Source organism: Dreissena polymorpha, chromosome 2 (assembly GCF_020536995.1).
Source record: "Dreissena polymorpha isolate Duluth1 chromosome 2, UMN_Dpol_1.0, whole genome shotgun sequence".
NCBI classification, from domain to species: domain Eukaryota; kingdom Metazoa; phylum Mollusca; class Bivalvia; order Myida; family Dreissenidae; genus Dreissena; species Dreissena polymorpha.
In genome coordinates this window covers 27,484,452-27,500,686 of record NC_068356.1, presented here as the reverse complement: position 1 = coordinate 27,500,686, position 16,235 = coordinate 27,484,452, and the positions used below count along the sequence as shown (strand labels likewise).

The window sequence follows — 16,235 nt, the reverse complement described above, 5'->3', positions numbered from 1 at the left end:
TACAAAATAATTATTTTTCTGTGCGTTGTCAAAGAAGAAGTGCGATCCGATCATGCTTAGAGTTAGTTGCAATAATTCAACTCTCAGCTTAATAACCCAAAGGGTTTCTCAAGAGTTGCAATGCGCTGCCCATTGTCTTAAGGTGCAAAATTTGATCACCACTGCGAGGGCCATTGAACACTGATACTGCAAAAACTTATCATCGTTTACCTGTCTAAAACACAATTTCATGCAAATGGTACCATTAAAGCAAGAAATAATTGCTTTTTATTTACTTTGTTATTCTTCCGTACGCTCTATCCACCATATTGAAAAACTGTCGAAATGTTGCCGACTTAGAGTGTCCCTATCGGTAAGGTCTCAGTACACCTATCTTTTGCACATCTTAATTTTCAATGCAGTCTTTGTCGATAACGATGTCGAACATATGTCTAATACTAACACTATTCCAAATTTAAACATAAAAATGTCAACAAGAATAGTGTGTTGAAACATCGTCGTTTTTTAAGGTCCGTATGTAGCCAGTCAGATAAATATAATCTGTTTTTGAAGTTTATGGATTGCTTTCTTCTTTTTGTGACGAACGACGTCTAGGCATGCGCACCGATCAGCGAGCCGTTTCATCAACGATTTACGACTATTTGTAAATTACGATTTACATAAATTACGACGTTTCAGTGAAATAGCGTTTCATCAAGCAAATCGTAAATTCATCTTACATAAATTTCATACATAAATATACGACTGGGTAAGGGCAACCGTAAATTAACGTAAAAATGGCGGTCGTTTTCCTCGTCGACGATGAAAGAAGACGCAAAGTACCGATTCCAAGGCTGTTTAGAGAGAGAATAGTTCTCGAAAACTTAAGAGATGAGGACATTGTATTCAGATATCGTTTAAGTAGGGGCGGTATAGAGCGTTTGGTGGTTTTGATTGGGGAAGAAATAGCACCAACTTGCCGGCGATCTCATGCCATTGATCCCGTCACACAGGTATGTAAAAAGGGCAAAGAAACTTTTGATTTACGCAATTATATTTATAAAATTGTATTTTTTTCAACCAACAAAGAAGAATTTAACCTTACAGCTTTAGAGTAGTTGCCCTTTACAAGTTTGTTTACATAGCAATTGACAACACACATTTAATCGCAAAACAATCAAACGATGACTTTTGTATCTGTAATGAATAAAAGCTTATATTGATAATTAGGTTTATCTTAAATTGTTGTGGTGCTTAATCATAATTAATGTTTTACTCATTTTATATTCGTCGATGTGAATGTATCGAAGAAAATAAATGAAGACTTATTTACCCCACCCGCTAATGATGACCTTGTAATACTTCTACAAGTTGTGATTGAAAAATACTTACCAAAACAACAAATGTCTTTAAAATCATACGGTTATCAAAAGAGTCTCTTAAAATAAATTGAATGGTGATAATACCATCATGATTAAGAAAATTACTATGCATATAATTATGATGACATCAAAATACTGTTTGTGTTTGTTTCTATATTGTTTTCATTTGCTAACAATTTATTTATAAGATAATTCAATACTGCACCCAAGTCTGCAGTGCCCAATTATGCCATATAACTCTACAATCCCATTAAGATCTACCCTAAAGCCATTTAAAGTATTTATTTTTATCATATTCCCTTTTTGTGCATTTGTCCCCTTTGTTTGTTTTGGTAATGTGAAAATGAAAAATCATATATATAATTAATTCTTTTATTTATAGATTTTAGCATCATTGAGGTATCTTGCTAAGGGAGATTTTTACTCGGAAGTGGGTGATATCCACGGAATAAGCAAGTCAAGCTTCTGTCGGATTTTACAGAAGTTCATCTCAGCTGTAAATCAAAAGTTGAAAAAAGATCAGGTAATTGCCTTAATATTCCAGACCCATTCCAAAAATGTACTTAATGTATCATTTATTTTTGTATGCGTATAACTGTAGGCTCACAATATATGGATGATAAAGTTGTTTGTGCTATGCATAATGAAGATTCATTTATTCTAGGATAAACCCAGAGTATATCATATTTTCCTTTTTCTGATGTTTTCTTCCTGATATATATATATCTTGCGCTTATTTGAATCATTTTTACTTGCATGTTTGAGTTTGTATTCCCCCAGATCGCATGATCAGCCAGGGTATATTGTTTTTGGCCTGTCTGTCACTGTTTGTGTCTGTCACAAAACTTAAACCTTGGTAATAACTTTTGCAATATTCAAGATAGCAACTTGATATTTGGCATGCATGTGTATCTCATGGAGCTGCACATTTTGGGTGATGAAAGGTCTGTGTTATCCTTCAAGGTCAAAGATATGGCTTCAAAGCGGGCAGTCGGGGGCATTGTGTTTCACAAACACAGCTCTTGTTAGTTATATCATAGCAATTCAAGTCAGTTCATTCTCATCGGATCATTTAAATTATTTAGAATTGAAAATGATCAAGCCTCATTAAAACCTTAACCTAAGCTTATACAAAATAATGTAATAGACTTTCATTTAAGAGCTACAACCTGTAGCTACAATATGATGATCTTAAATTGTAATAAAACTATTTTAATAATGCTCACTTAATTATTTTTATTTTCAATTTTATACTCAGTTATATAAAAATATATTTATATTTTTAGATTTCCACAAGGACCAGCTGTTCTGCTTGTCAAGCAGGAATTTTTCAGAAAATGTCAGCTGCCAAATGTAGTTGGGGCAGTCGACGGGACCCTTGTTCCCATTATCAAACCTGCTGAGGCTGAAGAGGCCTATGTGTGCAGGAAGGGGTTCCATGCCATTAATGTACAGGCTGTCGTTGACGCCAACATGAGGTAAATGTAAATATAGTATTATGATTTATTATCATCAAATAATATATAAAAGTAGAGACATACCATAAATTGAATCAAGCGCAATTGTCATCATCAAATAGTGATTATTTATGTACATGCCCAAAAAACATTATGGCCCCTTTTATACTTAGATAATTGAATATTAAATTAAATGACACACCCCCAAAGTATACCCTCCTCTCCATGATGGCTTACGTTATACTGTCAAGCACTCGAATAGTCGAGCGCGCTGTCATCTGACAGCTCTTGTTATAAACAACTGGTAGCAAGATGAATTATAGCAGATAAATGGTCAGTTACAACATTTTAACTAACTCTTTTGACCTGTTTATTCTTTTCAGCTCAATTCAACAGTGAAAAATGCCCATAATATCTTAAAAGAAAAAAAAAACATGCTGCATCTTGAGAAAGGAGAGTCCATTTTAACTTGTGTTCACAGAAGTGCCTTCATATTATTTTTCAGGACCTCCGCCATTATCAGATAAAGACATTGGCAGAGTCAATGCAAAGTATGTACTGTGGTTATCTTTAAAACCTGGTTCAAACTTACACAATCATGTACTATTCTTTAAGGTTCACAGATGTCGTGTCAAGATGGCCTGGTGCGACACATGATGCTTCGGTGTTTGATAGCAGTGGCGTAAAGGTAACCTAGTTGCATTTATTTAATTTACCATAAAATAAAATATACTTAAGCTAGGTTGGTGAAACTTATTGAGATGCTATATCATAGACAAAGTGACTGTTCAATAAAATAGTTTAATTTACAGGAATATCTGAGCACCAATGATGTGGGTCATCTGCTAGGGGATAGCGGATATCCATTAAGGACCTACCTCATGACCCCTGTACCTCATCCCTCCAATGATGGTGAGCAAGCCTACAACGACCATTTATGTAGAGGACGGATAGTCTTAGAACGAGCATTTGGTGTTTTGAAATCACGATTTAGGTAATTTATTATATAAGCAGCGAAGTATAAGTCTCATCGCGACAGTTGTCAACTTCTATATAATCATTAGTTTCAGCTTAACTACTAAAATGTTTGAATTCATGACTTAAGCTTTTTTGAATGAATGAGGGTTTTTGCAATAATGTATATTTGTTCAAAAAACAACATTGTGCATACCAGTAACTTGTGGATTTTTGGGTTAAAATAAAATGATATTCTTATTCATTTTATTTAAACTCTTCAATATGATCTTCACTCTGTGAAAAGGGGGTTTAATGCATGTGCGTAAAGTGTCATCCCAGATAAGACTGTGCAGTCTGCACAGGCCAATCAAGGGTGACACACTCTGTTTTTATTGTATTTTTATGCCCCCTGTAGGGTGGCATATAGCATTTGAACTGTCTGGTCATCCTTCAAGGTCAAAAGTAAAAAAGTACATTCTGAGGGAACTAATAAAAGGGAAATAATTTTTAAACCTGCCAAATTATAAATTGAAATTTTATTTCAAAGCCGGCATCGTGTTTCTGACAAACATCTCTTGTTCGTTTAAAGGGAGACTCATCATGACAAAAATCCAGTTAAGGCGGAATGTGTCTGCCCTGATTAGCCTTAACGGATTACACAGGATAATCTGGGATGACAATTTACGCACATGCATTAAACCACCTTTTTCACAGATCGTGGCCCATAAACATTATGTGTATCCTCTTTTTATATGAAAGCGATTGTTCCAGTGTATTTAAATTAAATTGGACATAAATGGTGAATACAGAAACAAATAACATGTTTTCATAAGCTATTGACAATTTGTTTTATAGAGAAACATACTGTATTTCTTTATATTGACATCAAATGGATCTCATTGAAAACCGCAAATTTTAGTCATATAAAATGTCGAAAATGTTGGTGCAGATTTTTTTAACGAGGAGTGCCCCCTGCATCTTTGAGTATCTTATTGCTATGTTAAATAAAGATTTTGGTTCATTTTTAGATGCCTGCATCGCACTGGTGGATGCTTGCCTTTCCAGCCTAATAAGTGCTGCGAAATTGCAACAGTTTGCATGCGCCTGCACAACCTGTGCTTGGAATTAAACGTCCCACTGATAGAAGAAGAAGTTGGGGACGAGATTGAGCAGGAGGTTCCAAACAATGCACCAGTGCAGGGAGCAGCAGTCAACAAGAGGCAGCAGCTGATTGAACTGTTTCGTTAAATGTTAGTTCTTTTATGCCCCCCCCCCCCCTTCGAAGAAGAAGGGATATATTGTGACTCGCTCTGAGACATAGACAAAACAAGTCTTAAAAATGTGTGTTAATTAACATCTGATAAAGACAAAACAAGTCTTAAAAATGTGTGTTTATTAACATCTGATAAAGACAAAACAAGTCTTAAAAATGTGTGTTCATTTACATCTGGTAAAGACAAAACAAGTCTTAAAAATGTGTGTTCATTTAAATCTGATAAAGACAAAACAAGTCTTAAAAATGTGTGTTCATTTAAAGCTGATAAAGACAAAACAAGTCTATAAAATATGTGCTGAATGATTTCTCTGAGAAAAAGGGTTAAATGCATATGCGTCAAGTGTCGTTCAAGATTTCAAAGATTCCACCACCAGTTTGTCCCACTTCCTTTTTAAAAAAAATTTCTTTGGCCTTTGTGGAACTCTAACAAATATAACATTTATTTTAACTACACTTACAATTAAATGTATTTGTATCAATAAATATATAGAGGATATTTGTTGGATTCGGTGGAATATCGATTTTATTTCACGAGTGATCATAGAAAACAATATTTTCACGAGTGGCGCAGTCACGAGTGAAAATATATATTTTCTATGATCTCGAGTGAAATAAAATCGATATTCCATCGAATCGAACAAATTTTCTTTTTATTTTATGTTTTTTTCAATGTTTATTTACATTGTAAATGAGTTAAACTGGATACTTTCGCTGGATTTATGACGTCATTTTCGTTGAAAAAATGACGTAATTTCACAGTAAAACTGTGACAAATATCGATATTTGTCACTGTTATTTTTCACTGTTTAAAACAGTGGAATACCAGTATTATTTCACTAATATTTCTCTATAAACCACCGGAAAGCATAAAATAAACATCAATATACAACAGAATTGTCAACATCATAGAAGCAATTACAAGTTATTAATATAAAGAAGTGAAACTCCAGCTGCTGGAGCAGTATTGAATTTTCATTAAAAACAATTAGTTGGTCCTTTATTTAAGGCAAGTGACCGATTGCCCAAACAGTACAAAACAGCACAATACAGCACAATACAAACCAACATAAACACAAAATATGAATAAAGCTGGGGTCACCGCCTTGGAACGGTCAATGCAAAGCATTGGGGGTTTAAACCTGGTTATAGAGCGCTCAACCTCACACTTGGCCCAGCAATATTCATAATACATTTAAGTGTAAATAAAATTTAACGTCATAGCATTGTAACTCAAATTAAACAATAATAAAAGGGAATTACAACGCATTCAATGTAATTACTATTTAATTACTCAGTGCATTGAAGATACAAGAGTTACAGAATTACAACTTTTTGACGAACGATCAAATAAAACTATTAACAATTGTCAACTACATTCCTTCTTTATAGAAAAGATTTGAGAATGTAGAATCATAGAGTTAATATCTCAGATAATCATCGCGCAAATACAGGAAGAAGCAGCAATAATGGGTGTAAAAATTCCATATTACATAGCTTGGTTGTTTATGTGACTGCTAAACAAATTAAAAATAATTAAATCAAACAAGAAACGCCTCAGAGAGAAAATATAAATAAAATGAAACATTATAAACCCAATGACCTATGCATGTAGATTACAACTGGGAAAGTCGGTCGTATGACGTCACAAAAATCAATAATGACGTGAACAAATTCCAAGAGCAGTACTAAATAAAAATATTAATGGGGCTGTGCTACTAATAAAACAAGTTTACGTGATTTAATATTAAGAAGCAAATGAATACAAATGGTAATTCCATTAAAGCGACATTATTGGAATCAAACAGTATATAGGTGTTTTGACAACTGAAGACAAATGATTTGATGTACGATTTGAGTCCAAATGTAGTTTACATGCAGATTTGTTCATACGACACAATGACACAATTTTATTCAACAGTGAAAAATGCCTATAATGTAGTATTCATGCAGATTTGTTCATACGACACAATGACACAATTTTATTCAACAGTGAAAAATGCCTATAATATCACTAATGATTCCAAATTTTAAGGGAAGAAAGATATAGTGAATCGAAAACCATCAAACACGTGTTTTTAAGTACATAAGCATCGTATCCTTTTGATAAAAACAAGTTAATTAAATTGAAAAGTTTAATATGAACATTTGGTTTAACATATTTTAATTTGCGGACACGCTTCAAAACATCTCCATAAAATGATGGATGGGAGATTCCATTATTTAAATGCCATTTTAAAGAAACATTATATTTTGAAATTAAATCACCATACTTAGAGTAAAATCTAGCAAATTTATTTCTTAGGTTATGATACAAAAAGCCTTGTTTTAGCAATTTTTTAGTTAATATTAGATTACGATCATTAAAATCTTTAATACACGAACATGCTCTAGCATAACGTACCAACTGCGAAATGTAAATACCATAGGAAGGTCCTTTAGGGATGTTGCCATCTAGAAACGGAAAATTCACAATTTCAAAGTTAAAATCGTCCCGTTTGTCGTATAAACTAGTTTTGATCAAATTATTATTAATAGTTAAATGTACGTCTAAATACGCAGCGTCTGTATTGGATATACACGATCTATTTAAGACTAGTTCTTTTGGGTAGATTTTGTGAATATATTGTTCAAATAATGGATTATCTAAATTAAGTATGTCATCAATGTACCTACTAGTAAGGTTAAAACAATTAATCAAATCTACTTGCTTAGTTTTAGATAATTCTAACATAAACTCGCTTTCATAACAATATAAAAAAAGGTCAGCTATAAGTGGCGCACAATTAGTACCCATAGGAACGCCAATAATTTGTTTAAATATTTTACCATTAAATTCAACAAACAAGTTATCCAAAAGAAAAGTAAGTGCTGCACAAAAGTCAAGACCAGTCCAAATGATGTAATTATCTAATATCTGATTAGTAAATAAATAAAAGCTGCGCCATGAGCGCATGATACGCCCGTCGTTCGCCAATGAAGTAGTAAGGTAATAAATAACCCTTTGAATCATTTTTTTACTTCAGTTTATTTGTATTTGAATACATGGTTTATTTTATAAGTACATGAGCATGGAAATCACGAAATTTTGACGAACAAAGTCCCATAACTCTGGAACGACAATTCAGAATTCCGTCAAAAACGAAAGGGGATCAGGGTTTATCAATATTAAGATTGTGTTGAAATTTGAAAAAAATCCATCGAAGGATATTTGAGCTACAGTAGGACATTCAATGAAATCACGAAATTTTGACGAACAAAGTCCCATAACTCTGGAACGACAATTCAGAATTCCGTCAAAAACGAAAGGGGATCAGGGTTTATCAATATTAAGATTGTGTTAAAATTTGAAGAAAATCTGTCAAAGGATATTTGACGTAGCGTACGACATTAACAGACGGACGGACGGACGGACGGACGGACGGACGGACAGACGGACGCGGGGTATACCATAATACGTCCCGTCATAGACGGGCGTATAAAAAATCCATCGGGGGATATTTGAGCTACGGTAGGATACATGAACAACAATAACATTTAAGGTCACAGTGACCTTGACCTTAGAATGAATGACCTTGAAATGACCAGTGGTCATCTAAGTGTGCTTGCAAACCTTCATGTCAAGTTTGAAGACTCTATGTCCAAGCATACCAAAGTTATAACAATTTTAACATTTTAACATTTAAGGTCACAGTGACCTTGTGTGACCTTGACCTTAGAATGAATGACCTTGAAATGACCAGTGGTCATCTAAGTGTGCTTGCAAACCTTCATGTCAAGTTTGAAGACTCTATGTCCAAGCATACCAAAGTTATAACAATTTTAACATTTTAACATTTAAGGTCACAGTGACCTTGACCTTCAAATGAATGACATTGAAATGACCAGTGGTCATCTTCTAGTACTGGCCAATCTTTATTTCAAGTTTGAAGACTCTAGGTACAAGCATACCAAAGTTATAACATGAAATAAGAACTTTAACATTTTTACATTCAAGGTCACAGTGACCTTGACCTTCAAATGAATGACCTTGAAATGTCCAGGGGTTACTTACTAGTTCTGGCCAACCTTCATGTCAAGTTTCAAGACTCTAGGTCCAAGCATACCAAAGTTATAACAACTTTAACATTTTTACATTCAAGGTCACAGTGACCTTGACCTTCAAATGAATGACCTTGAAATGTCCAGTGGTTACTTACTAGTTCTGGCCAACCTTCATGTCAAGTTTCAAGACTCTAGGTCCAAGCATACCAAAGTTATAACAACTTTAACATTTTTATATAGCTACAGTAGGACATTCAATGAAATCACGAAATTTTGACGAACAAAGTCCCATAACTCTGGAACGACAATTCAGAATTCCGTCAAAAACGAAAGGGGATCAGGGTTTATCAATATTAAGATTGTGTTAAAATTTGAAGAAAATCTGTCAAAGGATATTTGACGTAGCGTACGACATTAACAGACATACGGACGGACAGACGGACGGACGGACAGACGGACGCGGGGTATACCATAATACGTCCCGTCATAGACGGGCGTATAAAAAAGCTGTTTTAGTGTTTAAAGCTAGATATAAACATTTCTCTCTAGCAAAAGTTTTTTCAATCAAAGAAACAAGTTTGGATTTTATTAAAGCGTGAGGAAGCGTTGTATATAGTGTCGAAAAATCATAAGTACTTACCTGTGACACCTTATATTTTTTATTTTCAATTTTATCAATAACTTCTAAGGTGTTTTTTATTGACCAAAATAGGTTAATATTACTATTTTCATAAACTTTATTACAAAATTTAGCTATATGATATCTAATAGCACTCAATGCAGATGTAAGATACACTGATAATTGTTTGGTGGTACAAGACACTGAATTAGCGATAAAACGACTTTTATATGGCGTCTTATGTAATTTAGGTATCCAGTAAAGTGATGGCAATTTCTTGTCAGTAATATTGACTATTACATTTAACTTTATGCATTGGGCAATATGGTCGGTAATAATTTCATTAGGTTGCTTATTGTACTCACAATATGATGTAGTTTGTGAAAGTTCTTGTGAAATAGTTTGAACATAAAACACTCGTCATATTATGATAACATTATTAGCAGCCTTATCAGCAGGAACTAAGACGAATTTAGATTTTAAGTCTTCAAGCAATTTACAGAGATTTTGTTTATTAAATTTAGGTGAATGTGGTAGGGCCAAAGGATGTGTATCATAAAAACATATTTTATTCATGGCCATACTAAATATTTTTGTTTTCCAATCATTGAGTGCAGTAATTTCAGCATTTTCCTTCCTGCACCATTTAGTGCAATAATCATGTAAGGATGTTACGATATTCTTAATGCAGTCATCAAAATCAACAGGAATAGGCAGTCTGTACTTAGGGCCTCTGCGTAGCAAATTTCTAAGGTTTTATTTTGAATGAAATTAAGGTCCCCAGTAATAACATGTCCAACTGGACCATATATATATTTAGAACTAGTACAGTCACATAATGTAGGACAATTTCGTATTACATTTATATCTGTGGAAATAGAATTATAATTAAAAACGATACTTCTTACAGGTTTACTATATTTGTAGCAAATAAGTGGTGATTCAGTATTGCGGAAATAAGGGGGAATCAACCGACGTACATTTTTATCATTGAATATTTTAGGAAGGTCAATTAAATCAAGACCTTTGTTACAAAACTCAATTTTGATACGATTTCTAGTTTTGTTAAGTACATTTTCAATAAAAGGTTTAAGATAGTAGTCAGTGAAAGATTCAATAATACAAACACATTCATATAGAGGGTCAGATTGAAGTAAAATAAGTTTACATTCCTTATCAATATGCGCCAACGAAGAAACAGAAAGAGAGCAAAGTGCACTTAGTAATTTATGTTTACCCCCATTTTGTAATACTATGTAGCAATCATTTAAAGAAAGCAGACGTTTAAATTTACGCCTTAAGTTACCATTTTTCCTAATGCCATGTGAACGTTTATTTCTTAGACTTTTACTAAACAGAGAAAATGAATTAATCGATTTATTTTTAGAAATTGTTCCAACATTTAGAATATTATCATTCAATCCAAGTGGGTAAGCTGATTGCAAACGTTTAATCCATTCAAATTCTGACATGCACCTTGCTTTTAATTGGCACTGACTTGAAGTACTATTATTAAAAATAAGTTGCTCCACAGGTTGAATTTAAATATTTGTTACGTTATGACCTGTTTTATTAAAGTGCTGGTAAATGAAGTTATAAAATTTATTGTTATTTTTAATTTAAAAAAAAATGTTCCCTAAAACGTGTTTTAAGTGATCTACCCGTCTGCCCAACGTATTGCGCACCGCAACAGGGTACATTTCAAGTAATAACATAAACCACATGCATAGAATTTCATGAGACATCGGATTTAATATTAACTGAAAATTTGCGGTTATTAACCGATGAAAGAATAAAAGAGGACATATTTAAAAACTTGCAACATAAACACTTCCTGGAGTTGCACTTATTTATTGTAGGATACCGATTACACGGAGCTAAACCACGCTGCGAACCAGAACCCAGCCGCATTGTACCTCCAATGAAAGATGTTCGAAGTAAACTTAATTTGACTGTAGGTTTAGAAAAAAGTAATTGTCTATAATTTAACGGCAAATGAATACTACGTGTAATCGGAATTCTCAATGGTGAGAGAACAACTTTCGGGTTTTTTGTAATCAATCTGTCCATAGGTTATTTATTTGGCGAAACCACCAATCTTATAATCACATTAATACACATTGCCAAGTCAACATACATAAAAGAGTAAGAGGCAGCTTGTCAGATAATGGTCTGTAAAAATTCAGTATAACCTGCAGAACTCTCAATTGATGAACATACACGTTTACTTTATAAGTACAGAGAATGTATAAGAATCTAAGTATAAGAAAGGTCTTAAACAAGGTTTCTTAAAAAATAATAAAAACACAATACCGCTACCAGCCTCTGAAGGCTGAAAATATAACAACATCGAAGATATGTACGGGGATACACGCTACTGCATCCACGCAGCACACATCAAACTGTTGTGCAATGCAATATAAAGAAGTGAAACTCCAGCTGCTGGAGCAGTATTGAATTTTCATTAAAAACAATTAGTTGGTCCTTTATTTAAGGCAAGTGACCGATTGCCCAAACAGTACAAAACAGCACAATACAGCACAATACAAACCAACATAAACACAAAATATGAATAAAGCTGGGGTCACCGCCTTGGAACGGTCAATGCAAAGCATTGGGGGTTTAAACCTGGTTATAGAGCGCTCAACCTCACACTTGGCCCAGCAATATTCATAATACATTTAAGTGTAAATAAAATTTAACGTCATAGCATTGTAACTCAAATTAAACAATAATAAAAGGGAATTAAAACGCATTCAATTTAATTACTATTTAATTACTCAATTGCATTGAAGATACAAGAGTAACAGAATTACAACTTTTCGACGAACGATCAAATAAAACTATTAACAATTGTCAACTACATTCCTTCTTTATAGAAAAGATTTGAGAATGTAGAATCATAGAGTTAATATCTCAGATAATCATCGCGCAAATACATGAAGAAGCAGCAATAATGGGTGTAAAAATTCCATATGGAATGAGTGATGTATTGGACGTCATCATTGATGACGTTCAATCGAACGAATGATAAAGGGGGCTAAGTTTCGTTAAGTTGAGGCATATAGCCGCGATTTGGGGCGCTTGAAAACTGGCCGAACACGTTTGCTGAAATTTGACATGTATATGGACCAGAATGCGATCTACCTGTTGGCGTAGGGGTTATACCTGGCAAAAATCAAGTTTTCGAGTATTTTGTGTTTAAACTTTTTTTGTGGGAACGGGCACGCGCTCAAATAAACATTGTGACGTCACTTCACAAACAGCGTTAGACATCCGCCATCTTGTAACGCGACAAAGAAACTCAGTGTCATTAATTCAATAAACACAGAAAAATATGATTGTGTTTAATAATCATTAATACAAATGTCTATATTTTGTGCAGCGGATGTTTATTCAGACAGATACGGCAGAATTATGTAAGTATCTTTGTGTACTTTACAGTAGATTTGATAGTGGTAAACAACTGCGTACCGGTAAAGTTCAATCTAGCCGATTTTACTACGCAAGAAATTTAAGTATCTCACTGGCAAAATGAGCTTGACACATAAACAACAACCGGATCCGATTTACATCCACATAATATTGTGGGAATCCGATGCAATGCAAATTACTCATGTTTGATAACGTTTGATGAATTCGTTATATCAATATGCATTAACATTCAAGGGGAATAATTTTTAATTGAAATGTGCGATTCAATGACAGTGTTATATTGGGATAATAAGTCGTTTAGCCGTTATCATGATAAGTATATTGTTTGTTGTGTTTCATTTTCATAAAAAACATACTTTTACTGTTTTTTCCTTAAAGTAAAACAGTTCAGTAGTCATTATATCTTGAATTTTAAATATTGAAATAGATGTCGGATATTTCATATTTTCGGACGTTGCTACGTAAGCTAGTTGTCAACATAATTATTAATATACTGATTTACCTTTTACGCATACAGTTGTGCAACTGTTGTCTACGTAATGATACGCTGTTTAATGTCTATAATGTCTTCCTGCCCCTGATGATAATAAGTATTTATCTCAACAAACCCCAGCAATGTCAATGGTCTGTCAACATAAGAAAAATATTAGCTAAAGAAACTTCAGTGTACAATTTATATAGCAGTGTCCGACAAATCCATTGCCCGGAGCCCGGGGGCTACAGAATTTTTTCATCGGGCTACTGAAATGTTTCAGCTGACGCCCGCCGGGCTACTATAAATCTATAAGAGCGGTAGCCCGTTTTATTGACAGACATACGTAGAATAAACACGCTGACCATGTGTTTCTACACCGTGTCTTGTTTATAATCCGATAACAAAGTGCAATCAATTATCTTATCAATCACCGATCACTTGCGGTAATGTCGTAAACAGTAAGAGTGCATTTTAATCATTCAATCAGAATCAACATTTGTCGTCTGCTAATAATATAATGAGAGCCGGTTGGATAGTTGGCGCACATGATGCAACATCATTTCGCAGTTTGGAATTCTTTGTTAACCGCAACAATGAGTAAGAGCGACTACGTTTTTGATGTCGTTAAATATCCAAGGATGCCGAACATTAAATAAATCAAAACAATAGCGGATTCTTCAAAACGGTAACGAAACCGAAAATGAATATTAATAACAACGCGGTTAACACCTGCTAATTAGTTTGCATTGTCAATTAATAATTGGATTGATCGACTGTTAATCAATAATCCCATATATGCCCAATTTAATTTTTTTTAAACCAAATTATGGGAGGGTAATATAGACGATGAGAGTCATAAACACAAACGTTTGAAATTTTCTAAAGTGTCAATTGAATTTCGGCATATGATTCTATTTAAAGATATGATGAAATAAGCTCCCAATCAGGACCGTTCAATTGCAACTTGCGTAAATCACCTGCGACGGTTTGCACACGTTGTGTACAGCTATTTTAGGTTACAAAATTCTACATTTAATAAATGAATTTCTTTGTCCAGACAGGGACCTATACAAACGTATAGGCCCCTGGTCCAGATAAAAAGCGCGCACAAATTGGCATGGGTGTATTTATTTGTAAATAAAAATTTCGTAGCGGGTACATCATTGAGATCATTTAGTTTCCATTAAAAGTTTCGTTGTGAATTTCAACTAAAGTACCGGGGTATCTCGCGAATTATTTGGCATTGACATTTCCTCTTAATAAAATATAATGTAAACACGCTGTATCGTTACCGTTACACTGTATCAGTTCCTTCATTATTGAAACAATTATTGTATTGTATACTGACTGCACACTAGTGTCGTAACATACGGATGCAATACGTAAATTCGGACAGAACTTAAAGTCGGACACAAGTAAATAAATGATTTAATACTCTTGATTTCTTGAAACTCGGTATTTGTTGTTAAAAAGAGCAATTGCATTGATTAACACCATACGAGTCAGTCGTATTGATCATCTAAACGCTTTATTTACGTTTCCAACTTAACGTGCTGTCCGAATTTAAGTACACATACATGTGCACATACATGTAATATCTATAACATGCAATAAGAAATTTGTCGGACACTGATATAGTATTGACATACCTGTATGATGAAGCCAACCCCGTATCAAAAGTCAACCAGAGTCGTAACATATATATGTCATGCTATAAATCAAAGAATACTCATTTTCTTGGATACATTTCTACATATATTGGTGAATGAATATAAATTACTGCACCGAGGAATATTTTAAGGTTCAAATGTTTCAAATGCATCTAACAATAGATGAAAATAACTCTCATCAGTCTGAAATTCACAATTTTGACGCCATTGTCGCTTTGTCCAAGACTAGTTTTAATTTGGATACTTTCGAACGACCTTGACATTTTTTGCTGAAATTGTAAACATTACTTTCGTTTTCTGAAATCTATTATTTGTGATTAACAACAAGTCTGGTGGATTATAAAAATGATTTCAGTGTGAATCGGGTAGTTTTAAATATTTACTTTGAGTTTGTATTTACACTACAATTTGTTCACAAAACAAGCCAGAATATTCTAAAATACCGAGAAATGTCATTCTGAATTTGAAAACACTTGAGCACATGGTATGTTACTAAAAGTAGAAATACCATCATATGACCGTGAAATCTCGGGAGATTCGCATTTCAAGAAAGTCTGTCACATCGCTGTTTTTCTCGATATGTAAGAGCAGAATAGATAAATTTTAAATGTTTAAGATAGTATTTTGTGAAATAATGTATCAGTTAAATGTGAAAAATGTCAATCTTTCCAATCAAGTGATTGATATGGGCCAATAACTGCATTTAAAAGCTGTTTTGGACCGGTCTTTTTTAACTGTCGACTTTTCGGCATTTTCTGGTTGACTTTCCTAATGGGGTTGGTCAAAAACTATAAAGTCGCGCCAGTCAAAAATCATAAAAAGCGACATTTAAAGTTATGGTAGCCAGAATTAGAAAAATATGTACAACTGAGCAATCAATCATGACAGACTGATGTCTCAGGTTAGTGCAGTGATTTTTCCACCAGATTCTCACCAAGGTGATC

General features: G+C 33.7%; 1 protein-coding gene and 1 long non-coding RNA gene across 2 annotated transcripts; one reads left to right on the top strand and one right to left on the bottom strand.

Annotated features, from left to right (window-relative positions):
• The first annotated feature begins 2,276 nt into the window (after positions 1–2,276).
• On the top strand, positions 2,277–5,405 carry LOC127869620 (putative nuclease HARBI1). Its single transcript, XM_052412276.1, has 5 exons — positions 2,277–2,305; positions 2,648–2,839; positions 3,434–3,506; positions 3,631–3,812; positions 4,804–5,405. Exons 1-5 carry the CDS (start codon positions 2,277–2,279, stop codon positions 5,021–5,023), a joined length of 696 nt encoding a protein of 231 aa, XP_052268236.1. The 3' UTR covers positions 5,024–5,405.
• A 2,652-nt stretch (positions 5,406–8,057) lies between these two features.
• LOC127866347 (uncharacterized) lies at positions 8,058–9,602 on the bottom strand. The gene is made up of 2 exons (XR_008042965.1): positions 9,223–9,602; positions 8,058–9,077 (listed from the first exon to the last, which is right to left on the bottom strand). It is a non-coding gene; the product is annotated as an uncharacterized LOC127866347 (long non-coding RNA).
• Positions 9,603–16,235: the final 6,633 nt, after the last annotated feature.

Coding starts and splice junctions, on each gene's coding strand:
- LOC127869620 (XM_052412276.1), top strand. CDS start 2,277: ATGGAGCTGCACATTTTGGGTGATGAAAG. Junction 3,507..3,630: donor TTGATAGCAGTGGCGTAAAG/GTAACCTAGTTG, acceptor TTTAATTTACAG/GAATATCTGAGCACCAATGA. Junction 3,813..4,803: donor GTTTTGAAATCACGATTTAG/GTAATTTATTAT, acceptor GTTCATTTTTAG/ATGCCTGCATCGCACTGGTG.